The sequence below is a fragment of the Podarcis vaucheri genome, assembly GCF_965113315.1.
Source record: "Podarcis vaucheri genome assembly, chromosome: 6".
Taxonomy (NCBI): Eukaryota; Metazoa; Chordata; class Lepidosauria; order Squamata; family Lacertidae; genus Podarcis; species Podarcis vaucheri.
In genome coordinates, this window is record NC_138764.1 from 62,977,201 (window position 1) to 62,989,592 (window position 12,392).

Sequence of the window (12,392 nt, forward strand, 5' to 3'; positions counted from 1 at the left end):
GAAATAGAGATGTTCTAAGCTGGTACCAGAATGAAACAAGAGTCTCTGCCAACCAGATCTCATATTATACGTTCAGTCTCTGCTGTGGCTTCAAACTGGCTAGACAGCATCTTCATTAGAGATGCCATTGAAGTTTGGAATTAATGGTTTCGGAATGCAACGTTTCCCTGTTTATAATGCCCAAATGTATTAAAGGAATGTCCTTGCCTCATAATGTAAAATGAGACTATTAAGATTCCCCCCCCCTTCTGTGCAGTCTATATTCATCAGACAAAGGTGCTGTCAGTTTAACCCATTGAAACCACCCTTCTCTGCAATTGACCAGAAGTTTTTAACATGAGACTAGTAAGTTACAGGACAGTACCTTGGCTTCTGAGCAATCCCTTGGGACTGGGAATGTCAAAATTTCAAGAGGTTTATGTACCAAAGGTATTCAGTATGAAATGTGACCTTCAAAGCAATTCATGAGTCTAACTAGGGGTGGTTTTAAACACACACATGCACAATCACTTGCCAGGATCTGTCTCCACTTGCATCTGCATAGGAGTAGGAAAAAAGTGAAGTCTGACCATAGCAACAGACATTTCTCTTGGGTGGCATCTCCTGCCTGCCTGGTGAGTGGGTGATAGCACCATCACCGCTGCTGCTGGAGTTGCCTCCCCACTCTTCTACTCTTTAGTTACCAAGGAGCACTCCAAGGATGCGCTTGTGTTCCAGAATAGTAACATGCATGCGCAAAAAACATATACATCAGTTCAGAACATTCAAAATAAAATTGGATTTTCCCAGAGCCTCTACAATTGCTGATTAGAGTCCATACTGAACTGAGAAAAGTTGACCTATCACTGGCTTATAATGCCACAGGCATAGAAGCTTGCCAAGGTGAAATATTTGGGCCCATCACATAAAAATACAGCAGTTGTCATGCTTTGTGTTGAGGCAATGGGGGTTACTTTTGAGTAAATTGCATGGTTTGTGGTATTTCTTTGGGGGGGGTGTACCTAAGGAAAAGCGTAGCTCATTTTGCATGTTCGAAAAATCCCAATGACATCTCTTCAAATCCTTTGCAGCTTTATGACGGGTATTCCAGCAAGATTCTTCATTAAAAAAAAACCCGTTTCAGTGATGCAACCAAATTCTTCCAGTCAAGAGTCATGGTCTGTGACTCTTTTCTGTCCTGCTGCACCTCTGCGTTCCCTTCTAGCAGGAAGTAATTTGCAGGTCTTGGTGTCAGAATTACTAATGAGCATTTCAAAATAATTTTGTTTTTACATATATATATATATATATATATATATATATATATATATATATATATGCTTTCGTAGATTTTCACGGGTACAGGAATGCAGGTTTTGGTGTCTTCGGGTGTCTTCCCGTGTAAGAGTCGGGGTGTCTGTGCGACGTTTCGACGAGGTCTCACTCGTCATCTTCAGGCTGGTGCTTTCGGCTTCTTGTTACTGGAACAGAGCAGAATCTGGTGTTTGAGTTCCTATAAATACTGTTGAGGGGTGTGGTGTATAGCCTCCAACGTTCTGGGCAGAGAGGAAGTTCCTAGATTAGTGTGCCTTTTCTTCTTTTGTTCCTTAATTACTTGAGGGATATCTTGGGTGATTTCATGAGTGATATTCTGAATACCACTGGGTGGGTCATTAAGTGTAGATTAGTTGCTAAAGCTTTCGTGTCTTGACCTCTTGAGCTTGTGAAGAGTTTTTCTGAGAAGATGGCTGTGCTGCATTTAGTTGTGCTCTGGCTTGGCTTCGTGTATAGGGGCGAGCTGTGGTTTTGTGCCTTGTGCCAGCCAGATCTGTGTAGGGATTGCAGGGGGGTGCAGCATCCGGAGGTGCCACTATAGTTTGGCTACTGGATGGAGTCTGTAATATGTCTGTGGAGAGGGTCTGGGTTTGGGTCTGGTGTGGTTGATTGGTGACGGCGTTCTGTGTGCCTCTGGTTCTGGTGTCGGTTTTTGTGGGGAGGGCTAATTTCCAGATGTCTGGCAGGCGGGACGTGTCGTCACGCTTGTTCATGTTGTGAGGGTGTTTCTCTATCTCGATGGCTTCCATGATTATTCTCTTGTGGTGATGTTCCATGTTAAAGAGCAATTTGGAATCTGCAAAATTAATTTCGTATCCTGTTTCTTTCATGTGTTGGAAAAGAGAGGAAGTTTTTTCTTCTTTTTTGACGGCATTCTTGTGTTCTGCGATACGGCAGAACACAAGAATGCCGTCAAAAAAGAAGAAAAAACTTCCTCTCTTTTCCAACACATGAAAGAAACAGGACACGAAATTAATTTTGCAGATTCCAAATTGCTCTTTAACATGGAACATCACCACAAGAGAATAATCATGGAAGCCATCGAGATAGAGAAACACCCTCACAACATGAACAAGCGTGACGACACGTCCCGCCTGCCAGACATCTGGAAATTAGCCCTCCCCACAAAAACCGACACCAGAACCAGAGGCACACAGAACGCCGTCACCAATCAACCACACCAGACCCAAACCCAGACCCTCTCCACAGACATATTACAGACTCCATCCAGTAGCCAAACTATAGTGGCACCTCCGGATGCTGCACCCCCCTGCAATCCCTACACAGATCTGGCTGGCACAAGGCACAAAACCACAGCTCGCCCCTATACACGAAGCCAAGCCAGAGCACAACTAAATGCAGCACAGCCATCTTCTCAGAAAAACTCTTCACAAGCTCAAGAGGTCAAGACACGAAAGCTTTAGCAACTAATCTACACTTAATGACCCACCCAGTGGTATTCAGAATATCACTCATGAAATCACTCAAGATATCCCTCAAGTAATTAAGGAACAAAAGAAGAAAAGGCACACTAATCTAGGAACTTCCTCTCTGCCCAGAACGTTGGAGGCTATACACCACACCCCTCAACAGTATTTATAGGAACTCAAACACCAGATTCTGCTCTGTTCCAGTAACAAGAAGCCGAAAGCACCAGCCTGAAGATGACGAGTGAGACCTCGTCGAAACGTCGCACAGACACCCCGACTCTTACACGGGAAGACACCCGAAGACACCAAAACCTGCGTATATATATATATATATATATATATATATATATATATATATATATATAAAATGTACTCTTAGAATAATAAAACTGTTTTGGATAATGTTTTGGACCTTTCTACATTTGTTTGAAATTGTAGCTTTAATCTAGGAGACGCTTTGCTGATAAAAGCGTCTCCAGAAAGAGAGCTTGTCTTAAAATAATTCCAATACCGAGGAGGAAAAAAAACTGGTACGCCAAACCAATATTTGTCTTCCTGTTTTTGGACACAAGGCTGTGTGTGTCTCTGAGAGGGCTTTCAGAGAGCCCCTTCTTCTCATATGGGCTAATCTGACAGGCAGACTGTGGAGAAACCATCCACCTAAAGTTCCCTGGAGTGGGGCTCAATGAGCACAGCTGAACCAGGTCAGGAAAAGTGCAATGCACTTTTAATGCTTATATATTCCATGGAAAGTATGAGCCTGCATGGTCTTTTCCTTAGCTGCAAGGGTTTTAGGCTCCTTGACATTTCTCTTTTTCTTTAGGCTTTTTTTCTGGAGATTAAGAGCTGTTACTTTGGGGTTTTTGAAAGACATTCAAGCAGTGATCTTAACTGCATCAAATTTTGTGTGGTGAATATGTTGCTTGAATCTTCTTTTTCAGGGGTCAGAAAACTTTTTCAGCAGGGGGCCAGTCCACTGTCCCTCAGACCTTGTGGAGGGCCAGACTATTTTTTTTTTGGGGGGGGGAATGAATGAATTCCTAGGCCCACAAATAACCAGAGATGCATTTTAAATAAAAGGACACATTCTACTCATGTAAAAACACGCTGATTCCCAGACCATCCATGGGCTGGATTTAGAGGGCGATTGGGCCAGATCCAGCCCCCCAGGGCCTTAGTTTGCCTACCCATGTTATTTCTTGTGATGAGAAGGGGAATTTACCACATTAAAGCGACTCCCCCTCACTTTTTAATGACTTACTTAGTAAGTTCTAACTCTCATTGTATGAAGGTTCATTCGGTGAATATATTCACAATGGCAACCTTTTGGTTATCATCAGGCAAACCGTGGTTACTACTAATTACAAGTTGCCTCCAAATCAGAGTTGTGAAGTTGGTGGTTTCCAGTTCAGATAATCGCAATAACATTTCCGAAACACCTCAGTCACCCAAACTCCAGCGTATCCTTCCTGCCTAAAATAAAATAAAATAATTTGCTCCCCCTGCTCCTCAGTGCCAAAAAAGAGCAGAAGTAGCCCTACTCTCTAAAGGTTCCCAGCAGTTAACCCTCATTTTCCAGGTCCAGGCAACCTGTAGTTTGTGTGAAACAAGAACCATAGTGAGGAATCAGAAGTGTTTGAGGACAGGAGGGAACAAGAGTGTGTGTGGCCAAACACAGTGGTTTGGTGATGTCATCTACGCTGATCCAGTGTGAAAATGATGCAATTAATAACCTGTCATTACGACTGCAACATCTGCAAGTGAGCTATGACTCATCCCTAATAATCACATAAGAAACCAGCTGCAGAACTTGCTGTGTTGATGACTGTTCAAGTGGCTGTTTTACTCTAGGTACATACCACAGAAAGCAGCAACGTGAAAGGTTGCATTTATGCCAATATGTGCTTCTGGAATAGAAAACACGAAGCAATAATTTGAAAAAAGGCCTCTGAACACGAGCGAGATGCCTCATCCTTTACAATCAATTAAAGTTCCCATATGCTTAAACAACCTATGAGCACGTGTTCTGTGGAGACCATGTTTTGAGTGCCATAGTCTTCAGCAGCTAAGCTACACACTTCCTTAAACTTAGGATCCAAGCTTGTGTGTTTAGCACATCTTGCTGCTGTGACACTAACCCCAACTCTGGCAAGCCTTTTGGTTGATGTGAAGCCTTCCGATGCCTATAGAAAGTAGCCTGTTAACTGTAATGGCCTGAGGATCCAGCCCTTTCTCTTTCACGCAGGGCTCCGTGATGCAGTCACTATAATTATGTGCATGTGCAGTCTGCCTCCTTTCCTCCCTGTCTGCCTGCATGTAGGACCTCTTGTTATATTGAGTATAATAAGGGTCCAAGGGCCTCTTGCTTCCTGCCCTCAGCCCCCTGCCTGGCTGAGAGTAGGTCTTGTTGTTACCGTCAGTGTAATTATGGGTGTTTGGCCTCTCTCGCTGCGCCTAAGGTGTAATTTACTTTATATAAAGTGTGGTTCCACCCCTCCGAAGCTGTTGCACTCCAGCTGCTTGTCTTGTGTGTAAATTGTTGCTATTCTGAGTGCCAGGAGGGAGCAGGAAGGGGCTCTGAGGGCGGGGGGAGTGAACAGGTCTGTGGTTGAACCGGGAAGGGGAGAGGGATGCTAAAAAGAGGGAGAGGAAGGATTTGCAGGTCCAATCCCCACCACCAGCACTCTGAGTCCCGGTGTGATTTCAGTGAATCTATGCTCTGGTCATTTGTGTGTGATTATTCCATTCCCTTAGAACAGGCCCCTTTTCACCTGATAAAATTCCTCCATTGTAGCAAGTGGTTTGCTGAGATAAGGCAGGTTTCCTTTTGCATACTTTGCTACTGTGCTATACAACTGGCTACACACAGGAGCGCCAACATGGTTTTATTGGGCTCATCGCACTGTGTGTGGATTGGATCTAGGAGTGGGGGAGAAATTTGGTTCAGTTCTCAATTAAAGGCAAACCTAGCTAATTCAGCAATACTGAAACATAGCCATCCTTCAAAGCTCGCACTTCGCAGAATTTTGCTAAGCAATCTCTCAGCTCAATTAAAGCATACAAAAATGCATCTACTAAAGTGTGCATAAAGATGCATATCTATTAGTGAAAATAACACATATGCATTGTATGTTAGAGGAAATTGCTTTGCAAAAAAGTGTATATTGGGCAAAATTACGTACAGAAATGCATATTCAGAGAAAAATGCACTAAATTGCTGATGAATTTTCATGAGGAATAGACAGACAGACAGACAGATGAGGAAACTTGGAAACTGATGTGGAAAATGGAGCTTAAGACCTGAAAAACAAGAAATGGAGAGGAACCAAAACTGACAAAGTCCTAATTGGACCCTCCACTTCACCCACAATCTGTGGCCTATTTACCTATTCTATGGGCTGTGATTTATTCACCTATATACTTCTGTTGCCCCAACCCCATACTTTCTCTCATGGAAGGAGGATAGGGGGTAGGCAGAGCAGCAAAACAGCAGGGAGGGGGAAAGAGGAAGGTCCTAGGGGGCCTACTCCCCCTCCCAAGAGGTGATGCGTGGCCAGCTGGGGGCCTGAGCATACTCTATGCCCTGTGAAGCAGGTTAAGTTTGGCAAAAAATACAAGCCGCTGTGTATAGGAATGCTGAAGCTGCAGTTAGTATCTATGGGGAAAACCCATGTTCTCATGCATACAAACAAGATAAATACCATTAGAGGTGACCTGCAGTATACACAGAGCACATGAGATCTCACAAGACTTCAGCAAGATATTGCAAGATCTCACCAGAAGTAAGTGCCGCTGCTGGCACTTTGTGGACACTGTTGCACTACACAGGTAAGAGAGGCATGGTGCTGGCTGTGAGGAGGTAGCAAGGGGGCAAGGGGGCAGCAGGGACAGCGGCTTGTTCCCACTTTGCCTCAAGTAGTGAAGCGGAATGTGCTTCCCCTGAGTGCGCAATAAGCAAATTTCATGGGCCTGGCCAAAATCAACAACTCCTAGATGTTGCTTGCTTTTTAAGTATTGCCTTTTGGCCTTCCATCTGTCCACTAGTCAAGATCTCAGAAACAGGGCTTCCACCTTCTTTCTGGCAAGGTTCCTGTGCCTTCAACAGGTGTGTGTTGGGCAAGAAATCCAGCAGGAGCAGCTTTCCCCAACACAGAGAGCCCACAGCTGCATCTGTTGCGCCAAAAGGCACCGTGTGCCAACAGGAAAGTGGCATCGATAATTGGGGTTTGTGCATGAGATAAATTTAATTCTGAACACCAGTGGCATCCTGGTGTAAACACCCCAGTGTCTCTCATCCACAGAACATTTGTGGCTCTTTCCTGATGGAATAAATGAGAGATCAGTATTGAGCACAACTGGTTTAGCGTAAGTGACCGTGCTTTGGCATTAATGGCAAGGAGATTCTGACATCAGAGCTCTTTCTTCCGTTTGAGGCCAAACTCAGGCCGACAGAAGGGTTTATTGCAAATTAGCTTAAGAGGGCAATTGGTCAACAGACCATATATGGCCAAGAAGCTCTCATAAGGTCAGACTCCCCACATTTCGTAATTCACAGCTGGGGAACCTGTGGCCTTTCAGATGTTGCTGAACCACAAGTCCCATTATCCCTGACCATTGGCCATGCTGGTGTGGGTGTGGAGTATGACAACATCTGGAGGGCCACAAGTTCCCCTTTCCCGACTTAACAATGCAGGAAAAGTATCGCCCCTTATTTCTTCTTTCACAGTCCCTGTTACAAATGCATTTGTACAGTTAAACTATTCTCTTCGTTGCACAGTGCTTAATACGCATTTGAGTCGCCCTTTTGTCCTTCCCACCAGGGTACTAAAAATATGGTAATGGAATACATTTTACTTATACTTTTAATGCATCACAGCTCTGTGGCCTGGCTTAAACATAGATATATTGGCTTATTAAGTAGATATATGCACGAGCCTTGCACCTGCACGCTCCAACCTCATACCACTCCTTTCTTCTTTTCTGCATGCTGCAACCCAGCACTTCTGGGGTTAATTAACTCTAGTTTTCCATTAGACCTGAAGATACTAGGTTCTTGGAATCACAGGTGCTCATGTCCTGTTTGTGGGCTTCCCAAAGCCATCTGCTTCTCTAGTGCAAAAATAGGATGCTGGGCTAGAAGGGCTGTTGACCTCATCCCAGCCAGCTCTTCCTATGTCTGAATGGGGAAATCTTGGTTAGTAGGACTGGAGCAAGTCAGGATCTTGAACCAGAGTTTGAAGATCCTAGTTTGTTCCTAACCTGGTAATCAGTTTCCCACTTTGGATATAATAAGTAATCAAAGTGGGACAGGCAAGGAAGTGGAATGGTTTTGAGGGAATGGGGATTCCTTTTTGATTCCAGGCTCAGTTATGTCCACTAGAAAAGAAGTATGATAGTTACAGGTCTGTCTGAAAAGAAATGACATGGCATCCCAGGGTTCAGACCTTGGGGGTGAGAGGAAACCATGGTTAATAAACATAAGTAACATTGGATGTATTGCAATAAAGGGGTGCCACAGGGCGCACATAAGTGCTGCACTGAAAAACTGCTCTAGTGTTTTGTTCTGTGGCCATGTTGCAATGCTAAAGCATCCTGCAAATTAGTCAGAAAAATAACCCTCTTTTGCAGGGTAAGAAAACTTTGGAGGACAGGTTTCAGCACAACAGTACCTTGTAGGTATCTCTGCTTAGTAAACTGAGATTTGTAGGTCTGAACAGATAAGTGGAGTGTGTGTGTGTGAGAGAGAGAGAGAGAGAGAGAGAACTTTAGTGAGCTATCCATCCTCTCTAATCAGGTGGGAGCTGTTGTGAGGATACCTCCTTTTCAGGACTTCAGGCATCAGGTGAGCCTGCTGTCATCAGCATAAAGCAACACTTATGCTGGAACTACCTCATGTCTTTCAGGCCAAGATACAAACACGTGCCCTTCCTCCATGCCGAATTCACCGGTAGCACCAACTACTCCAAACTTGCCAACCTCAGCTCCTCATTCTCATAATCAGACCACAGATGTGAAGGAAGAAAACCCATCACAAGAACACTCAGCATCTTGCAGGTCCCTGGTGAATGGAACAGCGCCTTCCAAGAGGAAATCTGAGGACGACTCTGGAGTAGCGAGAGAAGCTATAACACGTATGTCTATTACCCCTGTCTCTAACTGATAGTAAGGTCTCCTGTTTCATGAAACATTTGTCAGCCCCACCTTTAAAAGTTACCAAAATCCCTCCCCCAAAGTTCACTTACTTTTGATAGGGCAATGAATTTGGGGTAGCATTCTTTTTTAGAAAGACAAAATCAGATTATCTTAAATAAAGAAGAATCTGGTGCAAGTAACGAAACTGTCAAAAATAAATTACATATGCTATTATAAACAAGATTGCTTTGCTTTCAGTAAATAAAAGGTCACCAACTCTTTACATATTGGTTCTCTGTCTACTACCTATTCGGATGACATTTTTTACTCCCTATATACAACGGAGCTGTTTGCAAAACCCTGGTCAATTACTCTTTAAATGATGGGCCTTTACTGTTTTTAGCAGTATCTAGGAATAATCTTTTTTATGCTGTTAGTAAAGATACTGTACTGTTAATACAAATTCATTTTGAAGTGAAATTTTTTAAAAGGTTAAAGGTATGTTTATAGTTTATCATCCTGTTGATTTCCTTCACCATTTCCATCCAGAACTGTTGCACAGCTGGGCGTGAGTCCGCAAGTGTGCAAGAAATAAGCAAAGGTAACATTATATTTCCTCCCATTTTCATAGATCTTCAAGTTGTCTAGAGATGAATACACCAGTTTTGTATTTGTAGAATCATAGAATCGTAAAGTTGGAAGGGACCCAATGGTCATCTAGTCCAACCCTCGTGATGCAGAAATCTCAGCTAAAGCATCCATGACAGTTGGCCATCCAACCTCTCCTTTAAAACCAACAAGATTGGAGAGTCCACAACCTCCCAATGGAGACCGTTCCACTGTTAAACAACTTTGACTTTGCTCCCTGCTAAGAAAATGTCTTTCAAATATTAGTCAATGACTGAGGCACGTATGTAGCCCATAAAACTCTCCTGCTTCCAAATCTTTCCTGATTATAAGATGGTAATATTTTAAATAATAAATCCTTTGTTCCTCTAGTGGTAGGGACTTATTTCTGGATCTTCATGCAATGTTCTTAAATGTCTGTTTCTAATTCCAATAGATACATGATTCCTTAACTGGAAATACAAAAACTAATTATTGCCCACTTTCTGATTCCCCCACTCCCTTTCTTGCACTCACTCGTGGCTGCATAGAAAAAAATTGAAGTGTGACCAGGATACAACAGCTGTCGTTTAGAAATCTGAAGAACAGCCAGTACAGAGTAATCCACAGAAATTTGGGGTGGACATGCACAATCTCCTTCTATTGAGAGATTAAACTTTGATTTATACCATTCTCAGGGATGTGACGTCCACCCTGTAGAACTAGGTGATTACATGTGAGGTTGTCGCCATCAAGAGAATAACTTCTTTGCATGGAGGCTGTTGAACCAGGAAGTGCAGGTGCTCGCCCACAATGCACAGCTCCCTTCTTCAGCAGTCAGTGCAAGCACACACTGACTTGTGTGAAAGTTACTTGATATAATGCTGCACAAAGCTATTTTGGCCTAACCTATCTCTATTACTGCCATCTATTGATTTTTAGGTAGGGAAGCCCTCCAGCTAAATCAGGTATAGGTAGGCATTCAGATTAAATGCTCAAGAAACAGGTCATCTAGAAGCATCATTCCAAAGTGGTGATGCCATGGGTCTTGGGACACAGATCTGCGTCGAGATAAAGTAGCACCAGAAGCTACTTTGAGGGCTAGACTGCACATTACAGGTTAACACATGTCATGGTAGCCTGATAACCCATTTCCCCCCTGGAAGCTTTGAGAGGGTGCTATTACGACCATAGTGGCAGAGGCTAGCACCCATCGCCTCGCTTTTCTGCTCCCAATGGGACCTTCCATAAGTAGACAACAGGAAAACAAGGAAGGGGAGATTGCCCTACCTTAAAAAGACTGATCCCTTCTGGGCACTAAAATGCCCTTTCATCCCTCAAAGGCTTTCCCTCATTTAGGAAAATACTTTGGGTGAGTTCTGCAAATCATTTGTTGCGCAGGCATATATATAGAACAAAAGGTTACTGGGGAAAGGGTACTAGAAACACTGTCGTAATGAAACCGTGCAATTCTGAAGCCACATGCTTGCCTGCGAGCATCTGGTGCTGGGCTGCTTGCCTGTTGACATTCTGCATTCATGAGTCACTCTGCAGTCATGCTGCACCCTCTGCAGAGAGGGAGCTTCCAGCAGCTACGCTCCCAGATGTTGCGCCTCTGCTGTAGGTTTTTACACACACACATCGCCACTGGCCCTCAAACCACTCCCTGAGGTGTCTTCCTCAAACGAAAATTCCTTGAAGGAGAGATCTTTCTCCTTAGGAGAAGCTTTTGATTTTGCAAGCATGCTATAAATTGTGCTTTTCCCCTCCACCACAAAGAACATTACTGAGAGCAAGGTTTTTGCTCCGCCATGATCTGACCTAATGTGCATCTCCTATTCAAGTGGAATTGTTTGTGAATCATTTGTCACAGTATCGTCATAGCAAGGTCATCCGAAGTAGACCTCTCATCTTTAACTGGCAATGCCAGTGTTGGTCTTCTGCTTCCATTTAAGCCACTCCAACTTAACACCATTTGGGATCCCATTTTGCATTCTTCCGAGCTAGCAGAGTGGGGGTTACTGAGAATAAAATCATCTAGACAAAATAGGTTTATCTAGAGCAATAATGGGGAACTTGTGACTTGCAGACCTAATTAGACCTGCCAGGCCTCCCTGTTTGCTCTGTAATGCCATTTTGGCCAAGCTATCATGAATGTCATCAAGTTTGGGGCAGGTAAAGGTGAGGCTGGGCTGAAGGGAGTTTGCAGGCACCATGGAACAGCTGATCTGCAAAGCTTGGGTGTACAGTACTTTGCAAGCACAGCTGATCAGCTGGTCATTGATGCCTGAAAAGTACAGTGCTTCTAAAGCTCCAGTGATCAGCTGATCATCAGGGCTTCCATGCACAGCACTATACAAAAATATGCATCACTGGATGTCACTGCGACATCAACTGTTTGTCAGACTTGGTCCCTGGAGGGGGGGGGAGAGATAAAGACCCAGTTCCCCATCCCTGATCTAGAACAAGTCCTAGCTACCTTACAACAGTACAGTGGTACCTTGGGTTAAGTATTTGATTCTTAACCTAAAACTGTTCTTAACCTGAAGCACCACTTTAGCTAATGGGGCCTTCTGCTGCTGCTGCGCCGCTGGAGCACGATTTCTGTTCTCATCCTGAAGCAAAGTACTTAACCCGAGGTACTATTTCTGGGTTGCCGGAGTCTGTAACCTGAAGCGTATGTAACCCGAGGTACCACTGTATGACTAGAGTGACCAGATCAAAGGAATACTCATGGCGTTAATGCATCCACCAGATTACAACACTTCTGTTAGTTCTGGAACTTGAGTCGGAACTTTTTGCTGTGCTTACATAGCAGGTGGGATCATCACTCTTTAGTTGGTATTGGGTAGGGAGAAGCCAAGATGTTGCATTTGTTTCATTACTGTACAAACATTCCCTTAGGAACCT

At 43.8% G+C, this 12,392-nt stretch overlaps 1 protein-coding gene across 1 annotated transcript in view; it reads left to right on the plus strand.

Annotated features, from left to right (window-relative positions):
• The window catches only part of MDFI (MyoD family inhibitor), a 48,458-nt gene that overhangs the window by 24,606 nt on the left and 11,460 nt on the right, over window positions 1-12,392 (plus strand). Inside the window, exon 3 of the mRNA XM_082226890.1 lies at window positions 8,648-8,875. Within this exon, the coding sequence (XP_082083016.1) occupies window positions 8,648-8,875 (228 nt within the window). The remainder of the gene's footprint in view (window positions 1-8,647; window positions 8,876-12,392) is intronic.